This window comes from Nannobrachium achirus, assembly GCF_963921795.1.
Source record: "Nannobrachium achirus genome assembly, chromosome: 8".
In the NCBI taxonomy this organism is placed as follows: Eukaryota; Metazoa; Chordata; class Actinopteri; order Myctophiformes; family Myctophidae; genus Nannobrachium; species Nannobrachium achirus.
Window position 1 is genome coordinate 14,946,708 of NC_137817.1, and position 18,120 is coordinate 14,964,827.

The window sequence follows — 18,120 nt, forward strand, 5'->3', positions numbered from 1 at the left end:
ATAGTAGCTCCTGTGATTTGCTCATTTTTGCCACCTGCTGACCAAACTGGGTCACAATAGATTTTGTCCTGAAAAAAAAAAAAAGAATTGTGTGTATTGTGACAATAAAAAAAAAAAAAAAGCCCTGCAAAACAGACCATGGCTGTGCACAGACATTTTGGGGGGCAGGAGCTCAAGCAAAAAAGGCCCAACTCCAACAAGCATTATTCTCACCCTAATATGCATGCCATTCATTATCACACGGTTGATATTATTCCACTGAAACACATTCCACAAAATACGCCTTTTTTGAAATGTGATAAAATGATTTATTATATACTGTATATGACAGACAGTGCACCTCTGATGGCATATTGTCTTTTATTGAACAGTTTTAGTTTGTTTAGTGATCTGTTGTAGCCCAATTGCAGTTATTTTTCTTGTGACAGTAAGCCTGCTTGTGATAAACAGTAGGCTTTGAAATTAGTGTGAGTATTCTATACACACAACAAAAAACAAACAAAACACATGTAAGCCATATTGCCTGATTTTTCTCAGTTGTGCACAGGTGTCCTGCATTGAAGACACCCGTCCTGTACGCAAAGAAGTATAACTCGGGCTTAAAAACTTGACCTTTGCAAGGTATGCTTTAGTTCTCTGGAGTGGATACAGAGTAGGTGTTCAATGTGTACTATTTAGACTTACGCACTGGTACTAAAGATGCACTTTAGTACCAGAGTGCGTAAGTCTAAAGGCCCATTCCCACTGGGCCAGATAACAGATATCTGGAGATATTTCTCCAGATATCTTTCCATGCAAAGTGGATGGTAGATACAGATAAAACATATATTTGCCACAGATAAAAGTATCTGTGGCAAATATCTGTGGTAGACTTTTTTTTATCTGTATCTACCATCCACTTTGCATGGAAAAATATCTGGAGAAATATCTCCAGATATCTGTTATCTGGCCCAGTGGGAATGGGCCTTAAATGGTACACATTGAAAACAGATTTCTATCGTGAGGCAGCGACTACTCCCGTTCTGCAATGGCAACCAGGTGGGCTTCTATCTCTGCCTCTGTCAAGGTTCTAAAAGAGACAGAGAGAAAAACAAAAGAGGCCATGATGAAGATAAGAGGGTGGGAAAGGAAAATGAACAGAAGTGACAGAATGGAGACACGGTAAAAAAAGACTAAAGTACGTTACTACTGTAGTCTTTTGTAGCCACATGATCTGAGATCTCTGCCAATATGTCTGAAATGCAAATTCAATATAGGGGCTAAATGGTAGAAACAATTTGGAGATTAAAAAAATAACTGCATTGCAGAACCACTGCAAAGCTGTTCATATGTTTGTCCACGGCTGTTTATGCCCATACTGTACATTGAATTTACAGGCAGAGATCTCTGTGATCACCTGGCTCGGCGAAACTAATATAGTACAAATCAATGATCAATGAAATCCTTCATAAGGACACAGTCATACCGAAGTTTAATTCTACCTATGAGGCCGTATTCTGCCAATGCTTTTCAATGGAGGAACGGAGTGATTTGTTGGATTTTTTGCAAAACAACGCAGTGTTCCCATTGAATCCACCCTCATAGGTAGAATTAAACTTCGTGCGACTGTTTTTTGGTATAATGTAGGTCATGGTCAAAATACCTGAATTTAGGTTGTTCTCTTGTGACCACGCCCACCTCCAGCTCACTGGCCTTGAAGTCCATGGACAGGACAGAAGACAGACAGGTAATGGCCAACTGATGGAAGAGACAGGAATACACTGATGATGTGATGTGAGGGGTAAGAGGTAGCATTCAGTGGTTTGAAAAGCCTTCCCTGGGATTAAATCATTCTCCCTGGACTAAATAAGTTATACTTAAAGGAGTAGTTCACCCCCAAAATGACCTTTTTTCCATTGATTAGTCACGCCATAGAGACTAGAGTTCAATAATATTTTTAGTTTTTTGTCGCATTCCTAAGACAAAAATGTGATAACAATAAATGTACCCCCATTCGTTCCGGATGGGGACCCATTTCGAAACGGGTCAACATCTGGAATCAATGGGGGTAAATTTACTCGAATCAAATTTTTGTCTTAGGAATGTGACAAAAGCCCAAAAATATTATTGAACTCTAGTCTCCATGGCGTGACTAATCAATGGAAAAAAAGTCATTTTGGGGGTGAACTACTCCTTTAAATACCAGGATAGACATCATTATCATCATACATCAATAACGTAAATAGCTGATGTGTTGTGAGCTTGTAGATCTGCTTTTCCTCTGCCTATAACATACCAAAATTAGGGACACCATGTTGAAGGTTGCGATTTTAATGGACATGTTATGTAGTGTATGAGCATAGGGCTAAACTTTGTTTGACCTTGTGCTATTGCCTTGATCTTTGACTGATTGGAAGAAAATAAATCAATAGAGTATTGTAGGTCCTGACCCCACACCCAACTCATCTGCCAAGAAGATTGAATCAAATTTGATCAAAACTGTCAGTTATGGCTGTGAAGGTCAAAGACACACATAACGAACAGACTGATACCAGCAATTACAAAACACCAGCTCTCATGGATGTGGGTGTAATGACACATTAAGATGGACTTTTTAAGTCTGTCTCCCTAAATCACATTTGCGGTTTTCGCACCTCGCTATCAAAAGCTGCCGACACTGAGGGACCTTTTCCACCGGCAAAGAACCGGTTCAGGTTCTTTCTCCCGCCTATGGGATGAACCAGAGGTGAGCTTTTCCACCGAGAACCCAGTTGGTTCCGAACCGTAAAAGTTGGTTTTACTCTAAAGCAGGCCTGTCAACATTGGACTGTCAGAATCCAGGAGACTTATTTTTTGAAGCGGTGAAAGCCGCTTCCAAGGTGTGGCTTTGTCTGTCCCGTACATGTCCCGTAGATGTGGGCCATCTGATTGGTCAATTTTGTCTGTCCCGTACATGTCCCGTGCATGCTTGACCAATTGAGGATTGGGCAAGCTTCACATGCCAATTTGGCCCTCCAGACAAAATCATTCATTCATTCAGAATTCATAAAAATATAGAACTAAAGCACATAGAAAGTATAGATCTAGAACACAGAATGTATGTGTGGCGGAGAGAGTCGCAGCCCCAGCCTGAAGCCTCAAAAGTCTAGTATCTGCTCTCGTTCTATAGGGATGTCCCTTTGGAGCGATGGTTTAGATATTGGACTTTTGCATGGGAGGCCTGGGTTCGAAGCCCGGGTGGGGTGGTCCGATTCACCTCCGTTACATTGGTGCCGTGACCCGGATCCGGGCTTCCCCGTAGGAGGAGATCAAAGGGGGGTGAGTGTGGCGGAGAGAGTCGCAGCCCCAGCCTGAAGCCTCAAAAGTCTAGTATCTGCTCTCATTCCATAGGGATGTCCCTTTGGAGTGATTACTTAAGTGTATATCTGTATGATCTTGCATGCATGCCCCCACCCCTAAAGCGGGAGGTCTGAGGGTCCTCCCCCAGAAACATTTTAACATAGTAGATTTAATTTCCTGTGTTCTGGTGAATTTTGTGCATGTTTGATACTTTTATCAGGATTGCTTTACTAGCATGGGTACAATTTCAGCCTTAAAATGCCAAATGTAGGAGTACAGATGTGATGACTGAAGCAAAGTAAGACATCCTTAAAAATGACTTCTCATCTCTAAGTCATTACTCAAGTGAATATCTGTTGCATGCATTGCCCCCACCCCTAAAGCAGGGGGTCTGGGGGTCCTCCCCCAGAACATTTTTAACATAGTAGATGTAATTTCCTGTGTTCTGGTGAATTTGGGGAGTTTGATACCAAATCCAGGAGAAATCCAGGAGATTTGCCAATCCAGGAGATTCCCAGGAGATGGGGTCATTGGAGCATTGACGGGATGGGGTCATTGGTCCAGGAGCATTGACAGGCCTGCCTAAAGTGTCCCCATTGTGCAAGTAAATTGAATGAAATATATACAGTATATTGTGGGTTTATATATGAAATATATACAGTATATTGTGGATTTATATATACACAGTATATACTGTATATACAGTATATATATATATATATATATATATATATATATATATATATATATATATATAGTATACAGGTCTGCTATTCTGCTATACCACCAAAATGTGGAACACCTTACCGAAGGCCTTAAAGGAGCAGCCGTGTCCTTTGCATGATCTTCTGTGCACATTGAATTGCCTCGTTGTTGTTGCCTTACTACATTCATAAGACTTTTTTGTGTTATCCTTTTAGCCTTAATGTCAGACTGTAACCTGTGCAGTTTACATTTCTGACTAATAAAGAATTCAATCAGTCAATCAAAAGTTTATGAAAAATTGTTTCCTATTTTTGTAGAATGTTTGCCTACTATGACAAGCCCAGAATATCTCACAACAGGAGCACAACAGTAGCAGGCAAAGGTCACTCCTCTTGAGGTCACTGTTGTATACAGGGGTTAAAGGTATATTCAGTGATTGAATTTCATTCAAATAAAAATATAATTGGTACATTTTCCATTAATTCTCCTCACTAGAATGTGTGCTGACCATATAAGGACTTCCACCAAGGCCTGTGTTACGAGCATAGCTAGATTCGGATTTCAGAGGTGGCCAGCCAGTCCTCGACCAATCAGGGTAGAGTATGGCCGGAGTTATGTTATGATGTTTAGTTATGATGGTCAAAATAAAAGTTTTGAGAACCACAGTCGCTCTGAATTAAGCCTAGATTTTAAACTACTGAACTCATAAAATGCCACAGTCTCGTAGTAAATCAGTATCATACATATCCTGAAGCTGGAGACGTAGACCTACCGATATTCAGTGATTGGGTCTAATGATCAAAACAAGAGCATTATAATGGTGTAAAAAATCTATAAAAAAATAGATATGTCCACGCTGTAAGGCCAGTAAGGGACAAGATGACCCCCGGCCACTTTCATTATCACTGAATACACCTTTAAAGCCCCAAAGAATCCCAAGACTGAATTTCTTTTCAGACCATGTCCCAATATGTGATTTTCCCCCAAATATTGAACTGCTGAACTGCCTTCACTGAATGTGTGTGTGTGTGTGTGTGTGTGTGTGTGTGTGTGTGTGTGTGTGTGTGTGTGTGTGTGTGTGTGTGTGTGTGTGTGTGTGTGTGTGTGTGTGTGTGTGTGTCAATCCATGCTTCATTTCATAGAAGTATCTTCTGAAGTTCTGTTGTATTTTATGCTAGTCTGGCCAATTCAAATACTCATATAACTGCTTAGTTTGGAGCTCACTTGATTAGCGTTTTGACGACTTTGTCATTTACGCCGAGGCCATCACTACACCTCCCCCTTATTTATTTTTTATTTTTTTGTGTATCTGCACTGAGCTCAGAAATAGCCCCTATGGAATCCTCAAGACTGAAATCAGTCCCGGGACAGAACTTTAACCCCTGGTATACCTGCACCGTCCCGTCATGACTCAGGTCAGGTCTCTTCTTCAGTTTCTTCTCCAGGTAGCTGTTGGCCTCTATCTGTTTGGCCCCCACCGCCGTGGCCCTGAAGCCACAGTAGTAGCCAGCCGGGTCACATTTATACAGCACTGGGCCCAGCTGGGGGTCCACTGCTACCAGCATCATACCTGTGGGAGGGAGGGAGGGAGACGTGTGAGGAGGGAGAGGGGAGGATGCAGACGTGGATGACGGGGTCATGAGGACAGACCGATCCAAAGATGGTTGACTTCGAAAATAAATATCATCCCAATTGGAGCCTATAGGGGTGAAATGGTACACAAATCCTGCAAATAATCTCCTAAATGGGAGCCGGCATCTGGTGGAAGATCTCGCAAACGCTTGATGTTTACGGGTGCTAGATCCCGTGAGAGTGTGTTACTGGGACAGAGAAAGGTTGATAATGAAGTTGTTTTACTCCTGATTTGTCTCCCTGAAAAAAAGCCATTTAGTATGAAAGGATTGTGTCTCTTGTGATGAGTCTGATGACTGTGTCCAATTAGTTCATTGGCCATGGGGCTAAACATGTGTTCACGTTCACTCTTGGAAATAATAGACTTCAGCCTGCTTCCGGTCTCCTAAAAAGGCAGCCACCTACTTCACGCAGATACGGCAAGTAAACCGGAGATAGCATGTCTTTCTTTCTTTTTTCATCTAGGACCGAATCTGGCTGTTTTCTACTGAGGACATATTCTATCGCGGACATATTCTATCGGTCGCAAGTAAATATGTTTTTTTGCTTATTTATGCTTTATTTTTTAGTTTTCTGAGATTTCTTTAAAAAAACAATTAATATAATTATTCCAAAATATTAAAAAGAAATCACGAAAAAAAAATAAAGGGACCCACGAAAATCGATCCGCGACCCACAAATGGGTCCCAGATGGGATAATCAAAACGGTACTGTGAAAAATAAATTGGTGATACCCAGCTCTGTCTCATCTGTTTTCGCACAGTCCCGCCTCAAGTTGATGGCCACACTGCCAGTTCCAATTAAAACAAGGAAGTACCACGCTGAACAGAGAGAGGCAGAGCACAGTCAAGAACAGCCACCCCCCCAGCCCCAGCCCCAGACCACTCACAGCAGAACAGACCCCCTGCCCCAGCCCACTCACAGCAGCCCAGCGGTCTCATCTCGGCGTTCTGTGTGTGGACCTGGGAGATGTCGGCCATCCTGCGACACAACACGTCTGGCGTGATGTCATAACCAAACTTGTACTTCCAGTCCCCTGCCTCCACGCGTGCCCGGTGCACCTGGGAACGGCTGTCCGCTGCATGCCGGGGAGAGAGAGAGAGAGAGAGAGAGAGAGAGAGAGAGAGGATCGGCTAAGAGATTGGCAAGGACCAAGTTTAGAGCCCTGGGGGATTCCGTGCAACGTAGTATTTCCTCTATCGGGTGGAAACCTCATACATCTAAAACTGTTACTTTTTAGGAAATGTAGGAATACATACCACTGTGTCCGGTCATCAAGCAGCCAATGCGTTGGGTCAGCTTGAACATGTTGGTCACTGTGGAGGGATCCAGTAGCTTGTCCTGGGTGAACAAACACATAACACACACGTATACATACAGTACATACAGTATATCGTCCCTATCGGATGGAAACCTCATTGATTGATTGAAGACTTTATTAGAGGTCTGCATAGGAAAAGGTACAGTTTCATGACAGTACAGTTCACTGTACTGTCATGAAACTATATGTCACCCAAAAAAGCCTATGTCTTGTTTCAATTGAGGTTTTAACTCTATATAACATTGAGTGACAGACAGATAAAGTCCAAAACTGTTACTTTTTGGACATACTTTATTTATTTATTTTAATAGAAGATCGACAAGCTCAAAACGTGTTGCTTTGCGCCGGGTTCCGAGCTTGTCGATCTGCTATTTTGGATACTTTTGTGTGACACTGTATTATGATGAAGTCATTAATTTACAAAAAAAAAAAAAATGCAAAAAGTTAAAATATTGAGATAAGAGGTTTCTGCCCGAAAGCAACGATATACATAATACTGTACTGTACGGATACGCGGACAAGATGTGGCGGTTTTCTTAGTTAACTTCGACCTACGGTCGCAATTATAGTGAAAATAGCATCCAACGTGTCATGATGCAACACGTTTTGAGTTATTACTTTTAAATAGGGTTAAGATTGTTAAGATGATAATGACAGTGGTCATGATGATGATGATGATGAGATAAGGAACAGTTGAAGAAAGTGAATATGGTGATGATGATGATGATGATGATGATGGAAATGAAGAAAATGGTGGCGTCTTTTCGGATGATCATTTTGTTGCTCATGCTATAGTAGTAGTACATTTAACTTGTAATAGTGAAAATGGTACACACTGCAAAAGCTACAGGTGTAAGGATGCATGTCCGTAAGATGAGCAGTGGATGCTTTTTGATGTTCTCTTGTCTTATCTCATTATCCTATCTTATTAATCAGCAGAATTCTGGAGTCCCCACTCTGTCTGGCTTCACTGGCACTGGATCATCTCAGCGTGTGTGTGAGCCTGTGTGTGTGTGTGTGTGCGTGCGTGTGTGTGTGTGTGTGTGTGTGTGTGTGTGTGTGTGTGTGTGTGTGTGTGTGTGTGTGTGTGTGTGTGTGTGTGTGTGCGCAGGCAGACACGTGCACACACACATAGACATCAAAGGGGGCTTGAGCCCCTGCCCTTTTATCCGTCTGTAAAAATTGCCCTCTCCAGACCATGAATGCAAATGCCCCGTTTCCATGCCATTCAAGTTAATTGCCTTGTCCAAAACTCTCCTGAACTTGAATGCAGCATCTTATGCTCAAAGGATTTCCCTCTCTGTGTAGAAATCCATGCCGTACACCACACATAACTCCAATAATGACATGATTATGCTTAGTTCAGTGTGGTATCACGCCCAAAAATTGCCGACCTCCAAGCTCACAACGCGTCGCTTGGAGGTCTGCTATTTTCGATATTTCCACCAAAAGGCTCCTTTAGAATGTCAGCCCCTGCCTCTAACATCCTCTGCAAGTCCCTGTGTGTGTGTGTGTGTGTGTGTGTGTGTGTGTGTGTGTGTGTGTGTGCGTGCGTGCGTGCGTGCGTGCGTGCGTGCATGAGTGCATGCACCCAAAAAACTGATTCAACCCCCCTATAAATGTGACACATATAAATTATGTTTGCTTTATTTAATTACTTCACTTCAAGGCATAAGCATATACATTTAATTGATATAACTCAAATATTATTAATAGTGCCAGATGTGATACATTTACATTATGTTGGCTTTATTTAAATGTATTTAATTATAATATATGCAAATGTATTGAATTGATGTAACTGAACAAATATTAATCGTGCTTACCTTAAATATATACATTTACAATATATGCATTTTTATTAAATTGTTCCAACTCAAATGTAATTAATAGTGCTTATACAAAATCTATTCATTTAACATTATGCATTTATATTACATTCATGTAACTCAAATCTTAGTAATGGAATTTAAAAACACATTGAAAATGAGTTCCAATGAAAACTCCCAGAGTCCCATAAACCACGCCTCTCACCAATTTTATTGAGTAGTTTTTAAGGCTGAAATCATTCTGAGAATATTGTTTGAATCCAACTCAATTTTATTAAGTACATTTTACAGATCTGAGAAGTGACTCCAGCCCTTTCCCTTGATTGGTCAAATAAGTTGGTCACATGTTATGCAAAGCATGCTGGGAACAGCATTTTTCTAGGTTTTCAGGTAAATGTTTAAGCTTTCGGGAGCTAAAAATGCTAAATGTATCATATCAATGTGTCTGCCTTGGCAAGATGACTGTCATATGTCAGAATTTGATTTGTCAGTATTTGAGCCTTAACCCTAACCCTAACTGCTAGGCTGCTAGTTTAAGCTTGAGCTCCCTCCCCATGCTAGGCTAAAAGAGAAGAACTCATGGTAACTTTGAGGTTATTGCGTTGGTTTTCTCTTAAATGTTCTGATTATTCAATAATCACTGCTATTGCATATATCCATTATGCATCTGTATGTTGATATTGTAAAACTTGAAACAAATCATCCAGAAGAAAACCTGAAACCGAACTCTTCTTATGTAAATGTAAAAGTATTTTATTTATCTTAGCTTAATTCCATAAAAATGAGTTGAACCAACACATTTACGTTAACATTTGTTTGAGTTGGACAAACGTAAATTAATTAAGTTCATATAATTAACTTGGCTTAAGTTAATGAAAATGAGTTGGACTAATTGAACAACATGCATTGCATTGAATGTAGATTTGACTTGGGACTACATATATCCCATATATAAATTTACTCATATAAAATGGGTGGAAAAGTTTCACACATTTAAAATGTGTTCAACTGAGAGATTATTTTTTTGGGTGTGCGTGCGTGCGTGTTTCTGCTTGATCTTTACAGGCACTTTCTTCTGTGTGAGCACCACAGAGCTGTCTGCTCCTCTGACCCCCACTGATGTCAGCCCACTCTGGGCGATGGCTTTGAAGGCATACTCTGAAAAGGGAACACGAACATCCATCATTTCTACTCAATATCCTTCATTACACGTTTACAACAGCTACACAATGAACAGAAACTAACACAACACAACAGAGCAGAAAATAACATGAATGTGAAAATTAATGTGAATATAGAATGAATAGAGGCTAGAGCCACTTGAGCACATTAGCCAGGAAAATGATTGCAAAATGTGTCAGAGTGACCTCAGGATAGCACTTTCATCATGTCTTGATTTAATAGACTATAGCTATATAATGAATCATGGTAGTGGCAGACAGGCAGATGCTTTATAGCCTACTATAGGCCTATTATTATTACACCCTCAAAAGCCTCGTGAACAACGCATAATGATGACATTGACACAAGAGGCAAATTAAGAGTAAAGGCGCAATAGCCTATTTCAAATTCTTGATGTGCATGTCAAATTACGCACAAAAAGTTCGGAAACTTAACTTTGGTCCATTATCTCCCCTTAACTTTGGCACATTTTTTGGGGGTCACTAGGCCTACCCACACGTTTGGCTGTGTTGTTCATTCCACGAATGTCTGATTCTTACGAGCTGTAGAGTCAGACTAGCTCTGAAACTCAGGGCTATAGACTAGCCTACCTCGAGTCGTTGTAAAGGTGAGTGATAAAAATTATATAAAACACAATACCAATTGGTATTATTAAGGGGAGATATAATGGACCGAAGATAAGTTTCCTTGTGGGTAGGCTAAATTAGCCTAGTAAACGACCAACTTCCGTTCTCCAGGAGGATTCCAGGCTTCTGGAAGAGGGGCGGGTACGAGACTCAGACGGGTAGCTGGCCATACACTAGCCGATAATCGGGCCCGACTGAATCGGGTAGAATTAAACACTACAGGATCATTTTTTCAGATTATTTTACCAGATAATCTAAACGGGCTCAGACTAGCCGTTTTGAACAGTCGGGCGCTCCGCACGCTACAGGATTCTATTCAGATTGAGTCGGGCCTGAACAAAGCAATAATAGCCTACATAATATAAAATACAAAATGTCACAGGGCTGTTCTTCGCCTTGCAACACACACACACGCACACGCACACAACAACACATAAACGTTATCCACACAACACACCATCGTGCTGCGTGCTGCGTGCTGTCTGCTTCTCATGGTGCCTGATTTATGATTAGTCGTATGACTGTGTGTGTGGCGCACAGAACATTAGATTTCCAAGATCAAACTGCGTCCCTCCGCGCCACATTGTAGGGTTTGTAGATCAGGCAGTGGGCGCGTAGGCTACTTGCACTCGTGTGCTGTTCCCACTTCAGTCTGTGACTGACTGGTAGTGACTATTTCTGCTGATATAAAACAAACTCGCGACCATTGAGTTTTAATTCCCATCGCAAGCAATCATGATACAACCATGATACAACCTTATAATAGTTAAGGTAACGTGCGCGCATATTTTCTAAACCTGCTGTCTGTTAAAATACTTGTGCATGCGAAACGCCTGGCTATGCGGGGCGCGCTGTGCCCGGAGTAGCCAGGAGTTGTTAACCCAGCTGGTAGACAGGGCCGTGCTTACCATACAGGCAAAATAGGCAGCCGCCTGGGGCCCCCTCACAGCCTGGGGGCCTCATGAGATTATTATTATTATTTAATTTTTTAACCAACATGGCCATCAGGGGGCCCCAGTTGAGCTCTCAACTGTGAGACAGAGAACAGTTGAAGTGAGGGTGAGGGTTAACATTAGCTCATTAGAATCTGAAAAGAGCGTGGCTCTCAAAGGTGTGACCAGAGAACAATGGTCCTGATTACCCAAGCGGTTCTTTTGTGTCTGTTCTGTGATGTCACATACATTACTTTAACTTTAAGAAGGATCGATGCAGGGAATGGATACATTATTTCTAAAGTGTGTGTATATATTTATATTTAAAAAAAGTTTTGAGGGCCCCCATATTTATATATACATATAATATATGTGTCCCAATCTCCCCAGGAGCCAGTCATTGCAATTTTTTTCATTTTCATTTTTTCATTTCATTTGAAAGCTGGGGATCATAGCTACAAAATGATATATTGGTTGTGGAGATTGACCCAACAGTTTTGAAGATATGGCTTATAGAATGATGCCATGCTGAAATAGGACTTTTGAGATATTCAAGTTTTAAATAAATTTCTAACCTGCAATGACCTGACTCCGCCACATGGGGAGCAATCTTCAATTCAATCTTCAATTCAAAGAAGCTTTATTGGCATGAGAACACAAACGTTTACACAGTGGTGGAAAAAGTACCAACATTTTATAATAAAGTAAAGTATCAATTCTGCAATGTAGAATCACTCTGTTACAAGTAAAAGTCCAGAATAAAAAATGTACTTGAGTAAAAGTACAAAAGTATTGGTATCCAAATGTACTTAAAGTACCAAAAGTAAAAGTACAAAATGTTTGAAAATAGCAGATCTACAAGCTCACAACGCGTCGCACCGCAATGCGTTGTGAGCTTGTAGATTGTCTATTTTCAAATAGCCTTGGTATAACATAGGGCTAAAGTGGTTTATGTATGTTTTAAACTTTAGTTATTGCTCTCTAAAAAGATAATGCCACAACAGCATCTCAAGCATTATTGGGCTAAATGTAAAGACGCTACAGTGCGCCAACCGTGAAGCAGTTTAACCAATTTGCTACATACGTCTACACAAACGGTCAGATTACAAAGATAAATTGCTTAGTGAAGGCTCACAGATGTCACCATAGGGTACGCTCCAGCAGAATGTCCCGTAATGATCGTATTATTTAATGAGGAGCATTTTAATCCGATCGGTCGTCGTTTCCTTAAAAAGGTATTAATGTATCTAAGTGCAGTACACCTCGCAACCGATGGGGTCGCATGGCTGAAAAACAACAGAAAATGGCATCTGATCGGATTAAAATGCAGTTTATTAAACAATACGAAAGATACGGGTAATTCTGCTTGAGCGTACCATACTGTGACATCTGTGAGACTTCAGTAAGCACGTTATCTTTGAAATATGAAGGTTTTTGTAGACGTACGTAGCAAATAGGATTAACTGCTCAACACGAGGTTGAAGTGAATTTATGACGTGTGCAACAGGGCTAACTGTGCTAAATGTAGCATAATCAGTGTTTGTGTAACTTCAGAAGGATTATTTGACCTGATAATAAAACACAATCTACAGGCTTAACCGCCTCGCGTTGTGAGCTTGTAGAAGAGAGCAACAATAGAGTTGGGTCACGTTTTATTTGTTTATAGCCTGCAGCTAGCGCTGCAGCTAGCGCTAGCTAACGCTAGCTAGCGTTAGCCGTTAGCTAACGCTAGCTACGCTAGCTAGCGTTAGCCGTTAGCCACTCATAGCCAGTCAACCAGAATAGTCTACTCTAAAGTCAACTTTCCGACGGCGAGTGAACGATTGCATTCCATCCATGTTTTCTTGGCTGTCAATTTATTGTCCAAAAAAACAAACACCCTGAACGTTAGAATTAGATAGTTTAGGACGACGCTGATCTATTCAATGCTAAGCTAACTCAGTGACAAAGGAAGCTTCCGCACCGGAGCTTCACAGAAGACAAACGCATACGTCACAGACGCCTCCAGGCAGGAACGGATCATTTCACCAGCGTAGAAGAAGAAACAGCGGAAGAACGGCGGAAGAATAATAAATAATAATACACAAAATCATACATTACGTGGTTAATAATTGTTCATTTGGAACACACGTGGCATTAAATTAATGGGATAAATACTGTGGGTTGCTTCGCTAAGTAATGGAGTCCCGATATTACCGCATTTGGCTACAAACGGCTAACAAAGGCTGGCTAGTTAGCATTTTAGCTAATATAAACTGGGAGGACTAACAGAATTATGTACCGATCTCTCACATTAATTAAAAAAAGTCTTATTTACATGCAGAGTTAAGCTCTGGCGTTTAAGTGAAATGTAGCCTAGATATTATGAGATGCTGTTGTGGCATAAAAAAAAAAATGCAAAAAAAAAAAAAAAAATCATTTTGGCTACAGGGAATAATGACAGTCCCCGAGATGACTAGCTGCTGGGGGTGCTGGGACACATATGTGTATCAATTCCATTTCATTTTGGGGGCCCCAGATAGTTTGAAGTGGGGCCCGGGATGAGATCAATATAAAAGAAGGGTAAAAAGGGCCTTAACATGAAATGTGATGTTTAACTTGAAATACTTTCACAGGGTTTACTGGGGCTTCTTAAAGATGGCACGCATAGTTTGTATACTGTTTATTTATATTTAACATTTTGAGGGGCCCAAATATATCCATTTGGGGCCTCTCAATCTCTCAAACAGAAACACCCAGGGGGCTCCATGAGTTATCGTCAAATATAAATAAACAGTAAAAAGGCCCTTAACATAGTTATGTAATGTATGTGTTTAACTTCGAATGGATATGTATAGCTTTAACCCACTGACTGTCCTGTGAGACAAACTTTGTCTTTGAAAACCACTGCAAAACATGCACTTAAAAGTTATTTATATTCTTATTATAATTACGTTTTTTTAAAACACTATAAGTAATAAAACTGATTCAATTCATAGGTTTAATAGTGTATGAAACGTGAGCTGAAGTGTGTTATTTAACATGAAGCAACCATCCTTAGATGACATTTCTGCCACAGACATGCAGCTAATTACCACCTGAAAGAAGTTGGCCTGTCGCTGCAACAATGGGCTCTGATTATCTGAAAAGAGCTTTAATGTCACAAGTTACTTTAGTCTCCTTAAAAATATAAACAAGATTTATACTGTATATATTTATATTTAACGTTTTGAGGGCCCCCAAATTCATTTGGTGCCCCACCAGCTCTCAAACTCAAGCTCTCAATACCCTCATATATAAATAGTAAAAGGGCCCTTAACAAAAGGATGTTAACATGGTCATGTAATGTAATGTTTAACTCAGTATTCTTATTCTTATTACTTTACCTGTCCTGTGTAAGTTGCTTCTGGTGAGAGAAGTTGAAGCTCATTCTTTATCTTCTATATGTCAAACATTGTGGCCATCCATAGCTGAGTGGTTAGTGAGCCTGCCAAGGGAACCAGATCCCTGGTTGTCACAGGTACGATTCCAGGCCAGGTTAGCAATGTGTTGCAGTGTCCCTGAGTAAAACACTCAACCCCTGTTTTCTCCCTCCTCCTCTTATTATTTTCTCTGGAATTCTTTTGAAAAAGTGCTAGAGTTTATAGGCTATTAAACTTGTGTTATTAAAAAAAATATATATATATATATATTCAAATAATTAAAAGCTAAAATATAGGAAACAAAACATAAGGGAGTATTTATTCGCGACCCCTAGAAATTGGTCCGCGACCCGCATATGGCTCCCGACCCAGGGGCCTCAAACTGGGGTTTGCCTGGGGCCTCCAAATCGCTAAGCACGGCCCTGCTGGTAGATCAAACAACGAGTTGATGATGGCCCATTAATTAAGCTACACGCTGTACCTATGGCCAATTGGAACTTGAAAGGAGTAGGCCTAGAGATTACATAACTGCACCGTGCACGGACCATCAGAGAAAGTGACTGACGTGGGGTGAGCTGCTGTTGTAGGCTGCTTCCACCACGGACGGTTCAAGTTCAAGACAGATTCAAGTTCAAGACAGGCAAGTGTCTGCTTTTACTTTAGTGGCCATGGCCTAGGCTTTCAATCCCTGTCTTTTAACAAATTATCGCGGTGTGGGCGGATGGATCAATCAAATATAATCATTAAATAAAGATCCGAGGGCACGGAGATCCAAATTCAATGTCCCAGAGAGAGAGAGAGAGAAAGAAAGAGAGGACGGTTCTGTCTGGTCCATTTGAAGAACTGTAATCCAGCATTTTGAGGTGGAAACATGGAGAATGCACAGGTTTATCATACATTTAAGAGTGAGAACCATAAGTTTAATGTAACTTGGAGGAGGAGAGCAGAGCTGGAAAGTTATTAGCGAGTCCAGACAGCTGTGGCTCTTGCACTAATTGGTTTGGCCTAGTTTTACGTCTTTGTTGATTGATTGATTTTGTGTGTGTGTGTGTGTGTGTGTGTGTGTGTGTGTACAGGGTCGTGCTTAGGGCCTAGGAGGCCCCAGGCAAACCCCAGTTTGAGGCCCCTGGTTCGGGACCCATGTGTGGGTCGCGGACCAATTTCTAGGGGTCGCAAGTAAATGCCTGTTTACATTTGGTTTCCTACATTTTTGTTTTTAATTATTTGGAAATATTTTCAAATAATTAAGAAATGAGAAAATAAATCATGAGTTTAAACCGTGTGTGAAAAATTAATCTCATCCTGGGGGGCCCCCATTCCCTGCATCCGGAATGGATACATTTCTTCTCAAATCTGTGTAAATATATTTACATTTAAAAAAAGTTTTGAGGGCCCCCAAATTGATATATACATGAACTCCCTTTGATTTTGGGGGCCCTGGACAGTTTGAAGTGGGCCCCCCAGGATGAGATAACATTTTCAGAGGGTTTACTGGGGCCTCTTAAAGATGTACTGTATGTGACATCACAGAACAGACATGAACGAACTGCTTGGGTAATCAGGGCCATTGTTATCTGGTCTGCACCTTTGAGAGCCAAGCTCTTTTCAGATTCTAATGAGCTAATATGTCCAAAGCAATTGTTTCATGTTAACCCCCACTTCAACTGTTCTCTGTTCAACAGCCCAACTGGGGCCCATGCCCAGTAAAGAAAAAAAAAAAAAAAAAAAAAGTGAAAAAAAAAAAAAAAAAAAAAATCTCATGAGGCCCCCAGCCTGTGTGGGGCCCCAGGCGGCTGCCTATTTTGCCTGTATGGTAAGCACGGCCCTGTGTGTGTGTGTGTGTGTGTGTGTGTGTGTGTGTGTGTGTGTGTGTGTGTGTGTGTGTGTGTGTGTGTGTGTGTGTGTGTGTGTGTGTGGAGAGAGAAAAAGAGATAGCTCTGTCACTTCAATCAGTTCCCTGCTGCTATTCCAGTCTTCCAGACCAGTACTGATCCAGGAAAATATCAAACATGTTTGAAAAGAGTCGGGCTACCCCGATCGTCCTCCGAGCCACTCGGCTGGGCTCCGAGTGGATCTGTGAGACCTCACGCTAGACGACGTTCATGCCCGATAGTCGGGCACGTTTCAGTCGGAGGAAGCCCGATTGTCGGGGGGGTAATTAAATAGCCCGATTATCGGCTAGTGTGCGGCCAGCTTAGATCGGCTCAATGTGAACGGGGCTAAGTAGGTCTACTGGGTAGTTTGATTGATTGATTGATTGATTGATTGAATACTTTATTAGAAGTTTGCATAGAAAAAGGTACAGTTTCATGACGGTACAGTTCACTGGTACAAGGTCAACTAAAAGGAGATCCTAGAAAAGACTAAGCTTATTTCCATATAGGAAACCATTGAAGTATCTCATATAGACCTAACATTGAATGACAGACGGATAGAACACAGTACTATGCAGTAGATATAGTATAGGCCTGTATAAAAGAAGTAGGCCTAGTAGAAGAAGTAGTAGAGTAAAGAAGAAATCCTCTCACCGACTTGGTAGAGGCGGCCCTCCGGAGAGAAGATGGTGATGTGCCGGTCGAAGCCAGCGTTAGTTCCACGGGACATGATGGTTCCTTCCTGGAGACCTGGAGCAACCCCACGACCTCACCCTGAACTCTAACCAACCACACACAGCTTTATCTGGGATATTCTTGAGCTTATAGCCTGTTTTATGTGGGGTGGTAACTAAACTAACAACACAATAACGACGACACAGCCTGTTGGATTAATCAGGAGAGCAGCTGAACTTGAACTTCCCCGTGAATGTTTTACTTTCTCTTTCTATTTAGGATGATACGTTACCGTGCAGTGCTGTACGGGGCTGCTGATTTATAACAGACGATTTCAGCCAATAAGGAAGTCAAGTGACCAGTGGTTCCCACACTTTTTAGCTTGTGACCCAAATAATAAATCAGACGTTCGATCGCCTGCGACCCAAACTAATGAAAATAGACGATCTACAAGCTCACAACTGCTCAGCAGTTGCGAGCTTGTAGATCTGCTATTTTCACTAGCATTTTTTTTAATTATTTTTATTTATTTATATTGTTCCCCCCTTAGATTTGTCTGTTTATTTGAAGAAGAAAAACATTATACAACTTTTTGAAAGGTAGGTGTGTATATTTTTTAAATGTA

The 18,120-nt window shown here is 41.1% G+C and overlaps 1 protein-coding gene across 1 annotated transcript; it reads right to left on the minus strand.

Moving 5' to 3' along the window:
- Positions 1-975: 975 nt before the first annotated feature.
- Positions 976-17,710, minus strand: LOC308290464 (proteasome subunit alpha type-6-like). Its single transcript, XM_080732311.1, has 7 exons — positions 17,475-17,710; positions 9,869-9,963; positions 6,915-6,996; positions 6,578-6,733; positions 5,415-5,593; positions 1,643-1,737; positions 976-1,069 (listed from the first exon to the last, which is right to left on the minus strand). Exons 1-7 carry the CDS (start codon positions 17,548-17,550, stop codon positions 1,012-1,014), a joined length of 741 nt encoding a protein of 246 aa, XP_080588437.1. The 5' UTR covers positions 17,551-17,710; the 3' UTR covers positions 976-1,011.
- Positions 17,711-18,120: the final 410 nt, after the last annotated feature.

Bases quoted from the DNA above. Each gene is read 5' to 3' on its own strand.
- LOC308290464 (XM_080732311.1), bottom strand. From the start codon at position 17,550: ATGTCCCGTGGAACTAACGCTGGCTTCGACCGGCACATCACCATCTTC. The intron at 6,997-9,868 runs GTAAAGATCAAG...TTGTTCACCCAG, and splicing joins TCACACAGAAGAAAGTGCCT to GACAAGCTACTGGATCCCTC. The intron at 1,070-1,642 runs GTATTTTGACCA...TGTCTCTTTTAG, and splicing joins AGAGAACAACCTAAATTCAG to AACCTTGACAGAGGCAGAGA.